Raw genomic sequence first — 17,958 nt, 5'->3', positions numbered from 1 at the left:
AACAGCATTGCTGGTGTTTGATTTGTCATCGCATAAACAAGTTTCAATACACAAAAAGGAAATTGTCCACCTTGTGCTGTTGAGAAATATCCTCCTTGTCCATCATTTTCGTGCACTTCGTGAATGTTTAGATAAACCTTTCAGCTAACCCATTCGTTGCTGAGTGATGAGGAGCTGACTTGAAATGTCTGATGCCATTTTTCTTCATGGACAGTCTGAATTCTTCTGACATGTGTTGTGGTCCGTTGTCACTCACAATTTGTTCTGGTAAGCCATTTCTGGTGAAGATAGTCCTCAGAGCGGAGACAGTCTTCACTGATGTGATTGACTTCATTGGTAAAACCTCCAGCCACTTCGAATGAGCATCCACAGCAATCAGAAACATGGAGTCCATGAATGGCCCAGCAAAGTCAACATGTACTCTTTGCTATGATGATTACAGCTACTCCCAAAGGTGTAACCGTTCCTCTGGGGGTGCATTTGAACTTTTTGGCATCCCAAACAGTTTTTGGCTAAGTCTTCAATCTGTTTATCTATTCCTGGCCGCCACACGTAGCTCCAGGCAAGACTCTTCATCTCGACTGTACCCAGCTGTCCTTTAAGCAGATTCTCTAACACCCTGGTGCACAGGTTAGAGGGAACCACAACACGCGATCCACACAACAGCGTTCTTTGACATACCCAACAGTTGGTCTCGTCTTACTGAGAACTCTGGAAACTCGGGGTTACCATGAGCCGGTCATCCTTGCAAGGTGGTTTCATAGACTTCGAGACTTAGGAATGCCAGGTCATTCCTTGTTTCCCGTTGTATTTTGAAATTTGTTATCTGCAACTGGACCACCAACGTGGTGTGGGATACTTCTGCTGGGTCACAGTATGAAGTCTTTGATTCTTCAGTTGCCAGTAGTGGAAGACGGGACAAGCCATCAGCGTAGCTGTGTTGTTTGGTCTCCATATCTCCTTGTGCAGTTGAATCCTCAATTTGCACACTTGTAGACCCCAGTCAGTTCCTCTGCAATCTCCATCAGGACAGATGCACCACAAGGCTGTGTGCTTAGAGCCCTGATCTACTCGCTATGCCATGACAGTGGGGCTAAGCACAGCTCTGATGCAGTTTCCAAGTTTACTGATGACACTGCTGTTGTTGGCTGAATCAGTGGTGGTGATGAATCACCTTATTGTGGGGAGATTGAAAATCTTACTGAGTTGTGCCATAACCTTTTACTCAATGTCAGCAAGACCAAGGAGTTGATTATTGACTTCAGGAGAAGGAAACCAGAGGTCCATGTGCCAGTCCTCATCTGAGGATCAGAGGTAGGGAGGGTCAGCAACCTTAAATTCCTCAGTGTTATCACTTCAGAGGACTTGTGAGTGTAATTATGAAGAAAGCACAGCAGCACCTCCATCTCCTTAGGAATTAGCGAAGATTTGGCATGATGTCTAAAATTGTGACAAACTTCTATCGGTATGTGGTGGAGAGTATACTGACTGGTTGCATCACGGCCTGGTATGGAAACACCAATGCCCTTGAATGGAAAATCTTCCAAAACGTAGTGGATACGGCCCGTCCATCGTGGGTAAAGCTCTCCACACTATTGAGCACACCTACATGAGACATTGTCGCGGGGTGGTGGGGGAGCCCTATCATCAGGGTCCCCTACCATCCAGAACACACTCTGTTCTCACTGCTGCCTTCAGGAAGAAAGTACAAGAGCCTCAGGCCTCACACCTCACACCACCAGGTTCAGGGACAGTTATTAGCCCTCAACCATCAGGCTCTGAAGCAAAGGGGGATAACCACTCAACTTCACTTGTGGGAACATTGAAATGTTCCCACAACCAATGGACTCACTTTCAAGGACTCTTCATCTGATGTTCTCGATATTTATTGCTCATTAATTTATTATTTATTAATTCTCTTTTTGTATTTGCATTTTGTTGTCTTTTGCACACTGGTGGAACTGCAAAGTTGGTGTGGTTTTTTATTAATTCAGTTATGTTTATTGTGGATTATTGAATATGCAGAAGAAAATGAATCTCGGGGTTGTGTATGTTGACATATATGTATTTTGATAATAAATTTACTTTGGACTTTTTGAAGATGACATATAATGTCTTTGATTAGAGGTTAAAAGATCAGTAGAATATGTCTAATTAAAAAGTTGAATCTAAAGAATAGATCTAATATATGTTCATGTGTTGTCATGAAGAAAACTGATTTTGCACAGTGTGTGTTTTGAACTGCATGGAGATGTGGTGGAGGCAGATTCCATGGTAGACTTGGAAGGAATTGGATGAATCTGTCGTGGGAAACAATTTTCAAGATTACAAAGAAAGGTCCAGGGGTAGAGGTGGTGCAGTTGCACCAGACGGTTCTCTTTCTGTCCTGTCCTGTAACTATTCTGTAATTCAAACTGATCTGACCCTTCAACGCTAACACGATATAACCAGATGGCATCTTGTACCCCGTTGTGTGTTTGAAGTATAAGCAGTTTTCTGCAATGTTCTTTTTTGTAACCATGCCTAATACTGTTTAACAGGTTGTTTCTGGACGTGAACTACTTGGAACAAAGTGATGGTACAGACCATGTCCTGGGACAAGGAGGTAGTGGTACCACCGTATACAAAGCAAAGTACAGAAATCTGCCCATAGCAGTCAAAAAGTTTCACTTCAAAAGTTCTCAAGCACAATCAAGTAACCTACGCAAGGGTAAATACTTTGTTAAAAAGTCTTCCTAATGAATGTGCTCCCAGGTATTGAGTTTTTACTTATTTATGTCAGTGTGATTGGCGAACTAGAGGAAAAGATTATGATTCCAAAAGCTAGAACAGTTATGCGCCACATCATTTCTAGTTAATGCTTTCCACATTCTCTCACCTCTGTTCATAGTTCAGTTTGGCCATCAAGCTGGGTGCTCATCCAGGAGAAGCATCAGGATGTTCAACTGATTCAAAAAGGCAGTTCAGATAGTGTTTAGTTGTAGATGCGTTTTAGAAGAATTTCACAAGATTAAGTCCCACAAAGTGGACCGATATACTCTAATTAAACTACTAGAAACTTCAGTATGGTTTTATAAAGTCACTTCTGGTCATTTAAAATCACAGGTGGAGTTCTCAACATCTTTATTAAAATTACTAAACTTATCTTCGGCAGTAATAAAAATGGACACACTTAGCCACATCAAGGAATAATAGTAAGCAGTATATAAAAAGAAACCATTTTTATCATGTTGATTGTAAAAGTTGTTAAAAGCCAAAGAATTAATACATAGGTTACAGACATACATATCCCGTAAAGGCACAAAAACACGACAGGAAAGTAATCCTTCCACAGCTAACAAGAAATATTAAAGGTAGTGTTAGATCAAAGAAAGGGACCTATAATATTACCAAACAAGTAGCATCCTGAGGATTAGTAAAGTTTCAGAACTTGGCAGAGCAACATCAAGATACTGAGGAAAGGGAAATTCAAATACAAAGCGATCTAGTGAGAAACAGAAAACAGATTATAAAAGCTCCTTGTGAAAAAAGGGAAAGAGTAACAAGTGCTAATGTGGGTCCCTTACACACTGTGATGGGATATTTGTATGAGGGAAAGGCAGAGAACTTCAAGAAATGTATAACAACACACACAAAATCCCAGAGGAACTCAGCAGGTCAGGCAGCATCTCTGGAAATGAATAAACAGTCATTGTTTCAGGTCAAGACCCTTCTCCAGCCCTGAAGAAGGGTCTCGCTCTGAAACGTTGACTATTTATTCATTTCCAGAGATGCTGCTTGTCCTCCTGAGTTCCTTCAGCATTTTGTGTGTGTTGCTCTGGATTTCCAGCAGCTGCAGATTTTCTCCTGTTAAAGAAAGAAATGTCTAATTCCATGGAGAAGATACAAAAATCAGGAAAGGATGGAGAGCAGGAAGTCTCGAGTGTCTCCAGAGATAAAAGTCAGCTGTAACTCAAAAATGGTGTTGGAAAAATTAATGGTGCCAAGATTTTTTTTTAGAGTCATGGAGTAATACTGCTTGGAAACAGGCCCTTCAGCCCATCTAGTTCATGCTGACCACAGCATCCTGCCTGCTTGTCTCGGTTGTCTTTGTTCAACCGATAACCCACCAAGCCCCTCCCCTCCATGTTCCAATCCAACTGCCTTTTGTACCCATCTCAACCAAGTCCTCTGGAGGCTCATTCCAGGGATACTCACTATCCTCTGTGGAAAGAAGTTTAATCTCTCTCCTCTTATCTTGTATCTGTGCCTCTCAATTTGGATTCCCGAATCCTGGGGAAAAGACTATGGCCAGCCATCTAATCTGTTCTAATCTGTACTTCTATGAGGTCACCCTCATTCTCCTACGGTCCAAAGAATATAGATCCAGCAAGTCCAACCTCTCCCTATAACTCAGAATCTCTACTCCAGGCAGTACCTTTGCAAATGGCTTCTGTGCGCTCACCAGTCTGTCCTCTAACAAGGCAATCAGAACTCTACACATTACTCCAAGTGCAGCCTCACCAGTAACTTAAATTGCTGCCGTTCCTCTCCGCGCCTTGTGGCACATCGGGCGGCAATCTTTAGCATGTATCTGTTTTTTACGAGGCCGAGTTGCCAACCCAACGCTTGACCCAGCGTGGATGGAAAGTGTGCAAGGAGTCAGCCAGATTCGAACCCAGGGCCACTCACCTCAAGGTCTGGTGCAGATGCCAGTGCACCACCGGCTGGCTAAGTAACTTTAATAGCTGCAACATAATGTCCCAACTCCTCAATTTCATGCCCTGATTGATGCAAGCCAGCATGCTAAACAACTTATTCACCAAAACACCCCCAGGGCCTGGTATCGGAAAGGTTTTGCAAAGCAGGGTTGTATAGATGTTGGGCGCACTTGTTTATCTTCTCCCAAAACTGTAGAACTGGGGGAAAGAGGAGAGGGAGAGAAAACTAGGAATAATTGATGATTAGGCTGATATCAGTGGCAGCAAATGCTGGAATCTATTGTAATGGATCAGTAATGAGGCATTTAGAAAATATAAACAGAGTTAAGCCCAATTTTGTGTGTAATGTAGAGAAACAGGTATTGGCATATTCTCCTCATTCCCTAGTATCAGTAACTAATTCTGCTGTTTAAGCACCAACCTAAATGTTTGACGATGCCCGTGGTTGCTGTTGCCAGTTTTAATCAGACGTTCCACCTTTCACTTCAGATTCAATGTTTAGGCACTTGGAAGCGATGGAAGCACTGCGGAATTTCTCCGAGTTCCGGCAGGAAACCAGCATACTGCACTCCCTGCAGCACCCGTGCATTGTGGCGTTGGTGGGACTCAGCATTCACCCTCTCTGCTTTGCCTTGGAGCTGGCTCCACTCGGCAGTCTCACCATGGTGCTGACTGAATACTCTAAAGGTAACAGAAAACTTAACTCTTAAAAGTGAATTGCGTTGTGGTATTAGCAGAAATTATTGAGAATGAGAAGTCGATTTGGACTTGGAATTAGAGTGAACTTTAATGTACTGTTCCAATGGAAAATTCATTGCAATTTTGGGTTTATTGTGAAATTGCTATTTCCTATGAATAGTAACTTGGGTTCAATCAGCTTGTGAATGAATGAAGGCTTGAAGTGAATTGGTCTTTACATTGTGTGGCAGTAAAACATGTGTTCTCTTTCAAGCAGATACCTCCTTTATACCTCTGGGCCATATGCTGACGTACAGAATAGCCTATCAAATCGTACTTGGGTTGGCCTATCTACACAGGAAGAACATCATTTTCTGCGATCTGAAGTCTGACAATGTTCTGGTCTGGTCCCTGGACGTGGCGTGCCCAGTGAATGTGAAACTGTCTGATTACGGGGTATCTCGTCAGTCATTCCACGAGGGAGCCCTTGGGGTAGAAGGTACTCCTGGATATCAAGCACCAGAAATAATGCCAGGGATTGTTTATGACGAAAAGGTGTGAATCTGAATTTCCTTATCCAACAATTATATGGTAATTGTGCAGTTTATTATACAATGCTAGTTCTAGTGATGTCTATCCATATTGTCAAGTCCTCTGGTTGTGGATATGTTGTCTTAGCTTTTCTTTATACAATGATGCTTCATTCTTCTCGACCCTGCACTTCCACCACTAAAACCTCAACATAAGACCATAAGATATAAGAGCAGAATAGGCCATTTGGCCCATCAAGTCTGCTCCATCATTTCATTCTGGCTGAACCATTTTCCCACTCAGCCCAATCTCCTACCTTCTCCCCATATCCCTCCATGCCCTGACTAATGAAGAACCTATCAACCTCTGCCTTAAATATACCCAATGACTTGGCCTCCACAGCCCGCCTGTGGCAACAAATGCCACAGATTCACCACTCTCTGGCTAAAGAATTTCCTCCTCATCTCTGTTCTAAAAGGCCATCCCTCAATTCTGAGGCTTTGTCCTCTGGTCTTAGACTCCCGCACCAAAGGAAACATCCTCTCCCCGTTCACTCTTATCAAGGACTTCCAACATTCGACAGGTTTCAATGAAGTCACCTCTCTTTCTTCTCAATTCCAGTGAGCAGAGGCCCAGAGCCATCAAACACTTCTCATATGATAAGCCTTTCAGTCACCTTCATACCAGTCACATTACTCCAGCCTCTGTCTGATTTCCACCCTGCCATCCACTGAAATCAAGTCACAAGTGGCCAGCTGTGAAGAATTCTCCCTCTTTCAATTCAGGGCTTTCTGAATCTATTGTTCATCTGACTATCTTCTCCAATCCTGGGAGGACTGGCCAATTTCCATTCTTTTCCACTCTATGACAAGCAGGGAGTGGCCTTCAATGACATCTCCATGCTCTCACATTGACGTTTTGGGAGTGAGAGGAGGATCTATTATTGGTCCTAAGGTGCTTCTCATCAGCTAACTACCTCTCAACAAAATCGCCTGAAACCACATCAAATTCCATGTGTCCTCTTTAGCACCCTGTGAAACTTCACCGGCACTCTCCCGATCTCTGGATTAATGTCTGAGATGTGTTCAGAATGGTAGGGGATCTTCGGATCAAAGAGCGGAATGCATGGTTCAAAGGACTTTGTTGGGAGAAATAGGCTTCACTTCATTGGTACTGGGAACACCTTCACTTGAATCTCTAGAAGTTCCCCGGCACACTGAATAATTCGGGTTGCAGAGAAGACTTGTAACCATCAAGGAGGGATGCATGGAGGCGAGAGGAACTTTAGAGAGTTAAAGAGAAAGGACAAGGCATTAGTGCTTGGTAATGGTGTGTTCAGTTTCCGATTGTAATGGAAGGCCGTCAGCCTGAAACTTTATGTCTCTCTGCAAAGATGTTGCCTGGCTTCCTGATTTTTACTGAATTTTCCACTTTTTCAGCATCTGTAGTTTTATTTTGCTTTTCAATGTCAGCATAACTTTTGATGAAGCACTGGTTCAGCCCCAACTATTGTGCCCGCTTTTGGAAAGGGGTGCAGAAGAGACTTTCCAAAATAATTCCAAGAAAGGAATTTAGTTATACGGGTAGTCTGGAGAAGCTGGGGACAGCTGCAAAGAATTCCAGTAACAATCAGAGCCTTATAAACAGTAGCTTGGAAATGTGTCCCTTGCCCACCAACTCTATGTCTAGCATTAAAAACCCATCCACATTAATCCTACACTATCTCACTTAATTCTCCCCCATATTCCCACCTACCCCATCCAGATTCTAGTACTCTTTTCTGCGTGTAAGGGGCAATTTACAGTGACCAGCTAACTTAGCAACTCACACATGTTTGAAGCATTTAACATAAGAGGTGTGGAGAGAGTAGATGGAAAGAAATTGTTCCCCCTGGATGGAGGTCATACGTCTTGGAAACATTTAAACTATGGCGAGAGTTCCTGCCATCACCAACCACTGAGGTAGTGCTTTACAGATTTCAGCCACTCTCTAGGTACAATCCCTTCTAAACATGCTCTTCCTTATCCTAAACGTATGTTCTCCAGTTTTTGACATCTTTGCTATGGGAAAAGTTCAAGTCAAGTTGAGATTATAGTCAAGTGTACAAGCATAGTGGGGAGGAGTACAAAGACAAACCTGCAGCAACATCACAGGCACATCGCTACAGATAACACGCAGATCGTTTATTACACATGAATCATACAAGACAGTGAGGAGAGAGAAAAACGAGACCTTGCAGAAAATACACAACCAGAATCAAATCGATAGTTTTCTACTCCACTCAGTGGCCGCCTTTACCAGGTACCTCCTGCATCTAACAAAGCGGCCAGTGAGTGTATGTTCGTGCCTTCTGCGCTGTAGCCCAGCAATTTTAAGATTCAACATGTTGTGGATTCCGAGATGCTCTTCTACACACCAATGTTGTAACGCATGGTTATTTGAGTTGCTGTCACCTTCGTGTCAGCTTGAACCAGTCTGGACATTCTCTGAAGTTTCTCATTAACAAGGCATTTTCATGCGCAGAAATGCCACCCACTGGATGTTTTTACTTTCTCGCCATTCTCTGTAAACTCTAGAGACTGCTGTGCGTGGGAAGTCCCAAAAGATGAACAGTTTTTGAGATACTCAAACCATTCTGTCTAGCACCAACAATCATTCCACGGTCAACGTAATTTAGATCACATTTCTGCCCTATTCTGATGTTTGGTCTGAACAGCAACTGAATCCCTTGACCATGTCTGCATGCTTTCATGCATTGAGTTGCTGCCACTTAATTGGCTGATACGATACTTGCATTAACAAGCTGGTGTACCTAATATAGTGGCCACCGAATGCGTTTGTTGTGTCTATGCTCGTCATAACTTTGTACACTTCTGTCCAGTTCCTCCCTCAGACTCCTCTGCTCCAAGGAAAACAAGCATAGCCTACCCTGTCTCTTCTCCATCCCAGCTGTCACCAACCGGAGATTGTAGAACAAAGGAGACTGGCACTAAAAAACGTAACATGAAGCTGAGCTTTTTAATGCAAATTAGGAGAACTGTTTCTGAAAGTAAAGAATTTGCAGGACGGTTTGAGGGAGAGTGGGAATGAATGATTGCTACATGGATTCTTCCAGATTGCACAATAGTTCTGTGCTTTGGTTCTTTAAGGTTGACATGTTTTCATACGGTATGGTCCTTTACGAGTTGCTGTCTGGACAACGGCCGATCCTTGGGCACCACCAGGCACAGATTGCAAAAAAACTGTCCAAAGGAATCCGACCTTTACTGGGATCCCTGGAGGAGGTGCAGTTCCCCGGGATGCAGAATCTAATGTATCAGTGCTGGGACACCAAGCCCGAAAAGGTAAAGAGATTGGTAAATTGGTTCATTATTGTCACAAATACTGAAGTACAGTAAAAAACTTTATTTTTCACACCATCCATATCAATCATTCCATCACATCAGTACACTGAGTAGTACAAGGGAAAAACAATAATAAAGAGCAAAATAAAGTATTACAGTTACAGAGAAACTGCAGTGCTGATAGATCATAAGGTGCAAGGCCATGACAATGATAGACCGTGGGATCAAGGGTTGTACAAGAGATCCATACAATAGTCTAATAACAGCAGTATAGAAGCTCTCCTTAAGCCTGGAGTACACACTGTTCTTCCAGGCATTTGTATCTTCTCCCTGCTGGGATGGGGAGAAGAGAAACTCTCTGGGATGGGAGGGCCATTTTACAATGTTGGCTGCTTTACTGGGGCAAAGAGAGTCTGTGGTGAGGAGACAGAAAAGAAAGTGATATGCCAGGAAAGTGGGAGATTGACAAGGCCAGGTAGGTGAAGGGGCAGGAAGTGCTGGACAAACAGCTTGCCGCCTTTTAGAAAATAATCTAAGAGATTTAGAAAGTGCAAATACGCTACAACAACAAGAAAGGGCTCAAATGCCAAATCAGTGCACAAACCGCTCACTTTCCAACTCTGATACAGAGAAACATCTCCTGTCTTCCTTGTGCACTACAGAAATGAGCCTGGAGATGCAGCTGAGTTCCTGTTTTTCTGGCCAAGAGCCAAAGCAAAAAGCTCAGGGAAGACCCAAGGCAGAGCCCTGGCTGCTCTAAACCCATTAAAACCTTAAATAGAGTCAGTGGTAACAGCCAGGAAATGAGCAGCAATCTTTCAGGGGTAGCAATACGGAGTTAACACTAGAGCGGACTGGGGTGCTGCTGAAAGGGGCAAGTGGAAACTCAGCTGGTAAAGGGACAAGTGGAATCACCCCATAAGGGGGTGACTGAGACGATGGAATAATACAGCACCTCCTGTCAGTCAGACAAACCCAGAATATGATGAACCCAGGGATAAGTGTAGTGGGACAACTGAGTCTTGTGACTCAGAGGCCTAGTGTAAGAATACAGTTGCCTGGGTTAAAACCCTCATTAGGTGAGCATAACCTCACTAATATTCTGGAATTAATAGTCAGCAGGTGTTTATAATACAACTCCTTCCCCCCCCCCACCCACACACACACACACACACTCTCTCTCTCTGAGCTGATTCACTAACGGCCTACACGGAGGAATTTGCTCTCCTTACCCAGATGGCCAGCAGTAACCCAGCCCCACCTCAGTGCTTGCCTTTGAAGTGGCCAAGCAATCAATAACGTTTAGAGATGGGCAATAAACGCTGCCCTTCCCAGTGGTACTCATATCCCTAAAAAGCAGTGATGAAAATGTCAGCCGTGCTCATGCCACCAGGTGGGACAGTCAGCAGGGCGTCGCCTCGTAGCTCCATCTCCCCGAGCTCATTCCTGACCTCAGGTGCTGTCTGAGTGGAGTGTCCATCTCCTCCCTGAAACTGTGCAGGTGCTCCGGTGTCTCCGCACATCCCAATGACATGCCTGCTGGTAGGTTAACTGGCTGTAAGTTGTCCCTAGTGTGTGGGCGAGTGTTGGACGGGAGTGAGGAGTCGACGTTGATGGGTGGCCAACTCTTGAGGTTGTTGGTGGGAATCTGGGTAAAATGAAATGGGATTAGTGTAGCCCGATGGTCAGCGTGGTTCATTGGACTGAAGATCAGAATAAAGCACTCTGTGAGACTGCTTTCAACTCTAATAAGTTCCCAGTCACAGACTTCTCCGATCCACTTCCCACACAGCCTGGTGGTTACCTCAGTTTTTGGACAATGCTTCATTGTTCCTGTCCTGCACCAGCAAGTCCAACACTCCCAACCAACCTGGCAATCGTTTTCCATCCTGCCCCTAGCTTGTCCCATCCGTGACCGAGGTGGGTGGAATCTGGGAGAAGTATAGAGGAAGACAGCAGAAGAAAGGCTGGCCTCAGAGGAGGGTAGAAGTCTGTTTTATTGCATAGATACTGGTTAAGGTCGTGTTGGCCAGGGTGACGAGAAGGACCAAGAAGAAATGGATGGTTATGGAAGGGGAGAGTATTATAGAGTAGGTCAGGAAGGGTGACAGTCTGAAGTAATGTGGTTTGAACAGGAAGAATTAAACAGGGAAGCAGAAAATGTGATATTAGTATTGGTTTTGGTTCATTATTGTCACATGTACTGTTAAAGTGAAAAGCCTGCCTAGCATACTATTCATACAGATTAAATCATTACATGGTGCATTGAGCTAGAATAAGGTAAAGTAATAACAATGCAGAATAACGTGTAATAGCTACTGGGATAAGAGCGGTGCAGGTAAATGATAAAATGCAAGATAATGAGGTGGATTGTGAGGCCAAGAGTCCATCTGATCATACAAGAGTCTGTTCAAGAGTCTTAGGAGATAGACGCTATACTTGAACTTAGTGGTTTGCACTTTCAGGCTTCTGGATCTTCTGCTCAATGGGAGAGGGAAGAAGAGAAGATGTCCACAGTGGGTGGGGTCTTTGATTATGCTGGCTGCTTTATTGGGGCTACAAGAAGTGTCGTCTGTGGACTCTGTCTACGCTTCTGGCTGCCCCAGTAAATCTGGGGTCCAAGGACCCCTTGGTTCATGGTAGAGGTCCATGACATAAAAAAATAGTTGGGAACCCCTGCCTTAGAGGGAAGGCTGCTTCCTGTGATGTGCTGGACTACGTCCATAACTCTCTGCATTGTCTTGCAGTCACACGCAGAGCAGTTGCCATTCCAAGCCGTTATGCATCCGGACAATATGGTATATCAATAAAAGTTAATAAGGGTCATCAAGGACATGCCAAATTTCTTTAGCCTCCTGAGGAAGTAGAGGCATTGATGAGCTTTTTTGGCCCTGACATCAACGTGGTTGGACCACTGGTGATGTCCACACCTGGAAACTTGAACTTCAACACCTTTGATGTAATTAGGAGCATGTCCATCACCTCTCCTTCTGGAGCCAATGACTACCTCTTTGTTTCGTTGACGTTGAGGGAAAAGTTGTTGCCATGACACCATGTCACTAAGCTCGCTATCTCCTTCCTATTTAAAGAAAGAAGTTGCAAAGCAGGAAATAAGATTTTAAGTAGAGATGGAAATGGAGGAACAGACAATGCTGGGATCACGCAGCAAGTCTGCTGGAGGATCTTCCGTCTGAAATGTTACCAGTTTCTCACTCCACGGCTGTTCTGCTGACTGTTTTCAGCACTTTCTGGTTTTACTTTATATGTTCAGCATCTGCAGTTTTTTAAAATAATATTTGGGGATTCCAGGTGATTAGCAAGCTAGAACAGCTCCATTCTTCAGTCTGCAACACCAGAGTAAGGGGAGATGATAAACAGAGTGCAAGTCTCAGGTTATAATGTGACTATAATTTTATCTTGAGCAGCCTTCAAAAGGAAGAAAACTCTGCTGAACTGTGCTTCCCTTGTCTCCCTCTTTAGCGGCCGGGAGGAAGCTCTGCCGTCAGGTTGATGCAGGATCCCAGCTTTCCAGTCTTCATGTATACCTTGCAGTGCGGCAAACAGGAATTATTCTGTCCTTCTCAAGACCTTGAGCACACAGTTATTTTCTGGGATGAAGAAGGAAGCAAGAGGTACAACTTGTAGTGTTTTGTTCCTTTCCCAGCCTCCCTACCACCCATCCCCCACACTCTCACCTGGTACATGTACAAGCATACCAAGCACTCTGAACAGAGTAACTTTAAGTTTGGGATAAACATATCTGATCTCTTTCTAAAGACCTTGGAACCTACTCATATGTAACGCGAATGCGGCAGTAAGAGTGGGGTCTGAGCCTGTACACAGAAAGGCCAATAACTGGAGCTGGTGCTGAGGGTTTGATAGATGTGTGTGGTGAACCTTAAGTTTCTTCCATGTTTGGAATTTGGGAGATGTTGACCTGATTAATACACATTGTCCTTGAGAAGGTGCTGGTGAGCACCTTCTTGAAGCAGCCCAGCCCTTCTAGTGAAGTCCCTCCCACTGCACTGTTGGGAAAGGTGATCTAGGGTTTGGACCTATTGGCACTGAAGGACTGATGGTACGTTTCCAGAGGAGGAGGATGCTGACTTGGAGGAGGGCCTAGAGGGTCTGGTGCTCCCATGTGTCCGAAGCCAGAGTCTTCCTTGAGTTTGGGACACTTTGTCAGAGACAAGTGACTGAAGTGCATTTTGCAGGCAGTAACTCATCCCCTGGGCCACCACCATACCTTACTGACACTCTCAGCGTGTGGGAGCCTCTGATCATCTCCAGCATGGTGTGCAGCCATATTGTTCCTCCTCTTGCTTCATGCTCATCCCTCTTTGGATAGAAGGGTGTTTAACAAATATTGCAGATGCTCCAAACCTCAGTAAGGCTGGGTTTAGGGTGTGTTAACATGGGTAAACCACTGGGCACTCCCGAAATGCCAGTGAAGGTTCTTCAAAATGAAATGTTAATTTCTGTTGTTGAGTAGGCCCTACTGGCCCTTCGAGCCATGCCACCCAGCAACCCCCGATTTAACCCGAGCCTAATCACAGGACAATTTACAATGACCAATTAACCTACCAACCAGTACGCCTTTGGACTGTGGGAGGAAACCAGAGCACCTGGAGGAAACCCACACGGTCACAGGGAGAACATACAAACTCCCTACAGGCAGGGCCGGGAATTGAACCCAGGTCGCTGGTACTGGAGGGCGTTGCATTAACCCTGTTCTCATCCAGTGCGCTTGGCCGGACCCACTGAGCATTTCCAGCATTCTGTGGCTTACCTTCAGAAGGACGTCAGCAAGCCAGGAACAGAGTAGAAAAGATACCAGGACTAGGGGGCTTGAGTTAATAAGGAGAGACTGGATTCTCTGTGACTTTTTGTAAAACAATGAGGTACATAGATAAGGTGGATGGTCGCAATCTGTTTCCCAGAGTAGAGGAGTCTAAACTAGAAAGAATAGGCTTAAGGTGAGAGGGAAAATTTTACGCGGGATTTGAGGGATAACTTTTTCCACACAGAGAGAAGTGGATATATAGAATAAGCTGCAGAGGCAGACACCATTACAACATTTAAAAGACATTTAGACAAATTCATAGTTAGGAAAGGATTAGAGGATCTGGGCTAAATGTAGGTAAGTGGGACTAACTCAGGTAGGCAACCTGGCCAGCATGCTTTAAATGGGCCGAAAGGCCTGATTCCATGCTGTATATCTCTGTGATTCTCTGATTCTGGTTCCAGCTTCAGTAGTTTTGATTGACATTCCTGATATTGGCACTAAACTCATTCTTCCCAGCTAGGGAAAATAATACTCTATTTTAAGCAACATCTGTCAAAAAGGAAATAGATTTAATATTTCAGGTTGAAGAACTCTCAGTAAACTCGTCAGAATTGGTTTTGCTGAGAGAAATCTAATGAAACTTTACGTTGAGTATGAAAATGATGTAATTCATTCCAAAAAAGAGGGACTTAAAATCTAAACAAAGCAAACTATGAATATATGAAGGAAGGATGGCTATCATTGATTGAGGAGAATTTATTGCGAGCTATGAAGATGGACAGGCAATGGTTAGCATTTATAAAGAAAAACATATCTTTATTTCTTTAAGGCGCAGAAACCCAACAGGAGAATGGTTCAAGCATGTCTGACAGGAAATATTTAACAGTGCCAAATCCAAGGAAGAGGCTGATAAAGTTCACAGCAACAAACCACTGAAAGAATAAAAGCAGAAGCATAAAGAATCGAGGGTCTAGCAAGAATGAGGAACTGAAGGATTAATGAGATAATAGTATGAGGGAAGTTGATGAAACTAAAATCTGATAAATCCTAAGGTTCAGAGATCTATTGTACATCTCAGACTTTTGAAAAAGGTGGCTATAGAGATGGTGGATGCCATGGTTAATATCTTCCGAAATTCTTTAAATTCTGGAACTGTTGCAGGGTAGCAAAGGTAACCATTCTATTTAAGAAAGGAGGGAAAGAGGGGAAAAGATGGTAACCACAAATCTGTTAGCCTAAGGTTAGTCATAGGGACGATGTTGGAATCTGCAATGACGAATGTTAGAACAGACCACACTGGACAGGATGATGGGATTGAGCAGAATCAGCACGGATCTATGAAAGAGAAAATCAGATCTGACCAACCTACTGAACTTTTTCAAGTATGTAATGAGTTGACTACATAAAAGCTGTGGTAAATTTGGATTTTCAGAATGGTTTCAGTAAAGTCCCACACATGAAAATGGAGCACGAGGAATTTGGAGGAATGTACTTCTGTGGTTATTGGACGGGTGATGAACAGATCTTTCTCAGATTGGCATATTATCACCAGAGGGGCATCATAGAATCGATGCTTGGATCTCATAACATCTCATAACATAACATCTCAGATCATATAACATTGTTTGCTGAAGCAATGTTATAGAGGTTCTGAAAGTAATGGTTTTAGTCATGGGACAGTAGAGAAGTGTCATTGATCATCAGAAGGCTCTAGGACCCGGAAGGAACAGCTCAGTGTTGGAGCATGAATAAGGCAGTTCATGAACTGGATATGACACCGTGTTTGTGAACTGTCTTGTTCAGGCTCCAACACTGAGTAGGAGAGGAAAGTATGGAAATAAGTCACAGAATGAATTGACAAAAACAGGGCAGTCGGTGCTGCTTCTGACCTCTGCCCTCCCAGCTACACAAATCTTTGGCATCTCAGCAGTTTACTTTGGCTCTGGCCTTCACGGTCCCAACGAGCAGAGTAAGTGACTGAGCTACTCCTGCAGGGTCCTGAAACCTTCTGACTATCAATGACACTTCTCACCTGCCTATCACCTCCCCCAGTGCCTCTCCTCCTTCCGTTTCTCCTGTGGTCCACTCTGCTCTCCTATCAGATTCCTTCCTCTCCAACCCTTTACCTTTCCCACACACCTAGCTTCACCTATCACTTTTCAGCTATCCTCCTTCTCCCCCCACCTTTTTATTCTGGCTTCTCCCCCCATCCCCGCCTTCCTTTCCGGTCCTGAAGAAGGGTCTTGGCCCGAAACGTTGACTGTTTGTTCACTTCCTTGGACGCAGCCTGACCCGCTGAGTTCCTCCAGCATTTCGTGTGTATTGCTCTGGATATCCAGCATCTGCCGGATCTCTTATGTTAATGACACTTGGGCTCCTTGTAAACCTAACCAGCAATCTGATGCATCGACAAATAAATCAAAATGATTAAGTTAATTTAAAACCAAAGCTTACCTAAAACCACGTTCAACAGGTGCATTAATTACAAGCATTATTCTTAAGTAGAACAAAGAAAAGAGGTTAAACACTTCACTGTCCTCGGCTTTGAGATGCTATTTGGTGATTGATTCAGGTGAACAGAGCTACGCTTTGTCGAGGCCGAGTGGTCAGATGTAGGAGCTGTCAGCTCTGCACAGGTGAGCTCTGGCCCTGTACTCAATGCCAAGTCCATTGGCAACACAGGAGGTGTAAAGTACTGATATCCGTCTCCCAATGTGCTCCTGGACCTCGTGTTGCAATGCTAAGGGATAAGCTGTTTGCCAGAATTAGAATCAGGTTTAATATCACTGGCGTGTGTGGTGAAATTTATTGTCTTTACAGCAGCAGTACAATGCAATACATAATGATAGAGAAAAAAGTGTGAATTACGGTAAATATATAGTGAAATAAGTAGTGCAAAAATAGAAATAAAGAAGCAGTGAGGAAGTGTGCATGCTTTCAATATCCGTTCAGAAATCGGATGGCAGAGGGGAAGAGGTTGCTGCTGAATCGTTAAGCGTGTGCCTTCAGGCTCCTGTCCCTCCTTCCTGAGGGCATGTCAGACTGCTGATTGTGTTTGATACAATCCAGCCCAGATTCTCTGGACCCAATTTCTGCTCTGCTAATGCACTCTTTGAAGAAGTATTGGCAGAATTTAGGCTAGAGTGTTTCTATCAAAATTATGCTTTATATTTCTGTATGACTGGTAGGAATTACAGTGTGGTGAATATCGACAAAGGACTGATTGAAGTCGATCACATCAGTTGCCCTGGTGTCGGACTAAGCTGCCAAGTGAAGCTGCAGACTGCTTTATGGACAGCAACGAAGGTGAGTGATGATCTTATGTCATGGAGACAGCAGGTGAACACAGGTACAGGCTGAAAGGCTTGTACTCGGTTACTCCACTTTGGCACTGCGAGTGTGCGGTTTATTTCCATTCTGTCATATTTACTGCTCAATTTTCTGCAGCTTTGGTGCTGTTACAAATGATATTTATCTGTACACGTTCATTATTTAAATATTTAAACATTGCTATAGATGGGTGGATTATTAACCCAGTATTTGTATTTAAGACCATAAGATATAGGGGCAGAAGTAGGCCATTCGGCCCATCGAGTCTGCTCCGCCTTTCAGTCATGGGCTGATCCAATTCTTCCAGTTATCCCCACTCCCCTGCCTTCTCCCCATTCCCTTTGATGCCCTGGCTAATCAAGAACCTATCTGTCTCTGCCTTAAATACACCCAGTAACTTGGCCTCCACAGCCACTCGAGGCATCAAATTCCACAGATTTACCTCCCTCTGACTAAAGTAATTTCTCCACATCTGTGTTCTAAAAGGACATCCTTCAATCCTGAAGTCGTGCCTTCTTGTTCTAGAATCCCCCACCATGGGAAATAAATTTGCCACATCTAAATGCATGTCTAAGTTGCTCGAAATGCA

General features: G+C 43.9%; 1 protein-coding gene across 9 annotated transcripts in view; it reads left to right on the top strand.

The window, feature by feature from the left end:
* lrrk1 (leucine-rich repeat kinase 1) overlaps window positions 1–17,958 on the top strand; it is a 282,207-nt gene that overhangs the window by 247,302 nt on the left and 16,947 nt on the right. For 8 of the 9 annotated variants that reach the window (XM_063065804.1, XM_063065802.1, XM_063065800.1 and 5 more), the window contains 6 exons: window positions 2,541–2,710; window positions 5,190–5,387; window positions 5,653–5,933; window positions 9,059–9,253; window positions 12,734–12,885; window positions 17,228–17,345. In XM_063065804.1, the coding sequence (XP_062921874.1) occupies window positions 2,541–2,710; window positions 5,190–5,387; window positions 5,653–5,933; window positions 9,059–9,253; window positions 12,734–12,885; window positions 17,228–17,345 (1,114 nt within the window). The remainder of the gene's footprint in view (window positions 1–2,540; window positions 2,711–5,189; window positions 5,388–5,652; window positions 5,934–9,058; window positions 9,254–12,733; window positions 12,886–17,227; window positions 17,346–17,958) is intronic. The other variant, XM_063065801.1, reaches the window with a different exon arrangement.

The sequence above is a fragment of the Mobula hypostoma genome, chromosome 13 (genome assembly GCF_963921235.1).
Source record: "Mobula hypostoma chromosome 13, sMobHyp1.1, whole genome shotgun sequence".
NCBI lineage: Eukaryota > Metazoa > Chordata > Chondrichthyes > Myliobatiformes > Myliobatidae > Mobula > Mobula hypostoma.
Note: the sequence above shows the minus strand (reverse complement) of the source record. Positions and strands in the feature narration are given on the sequence as shown.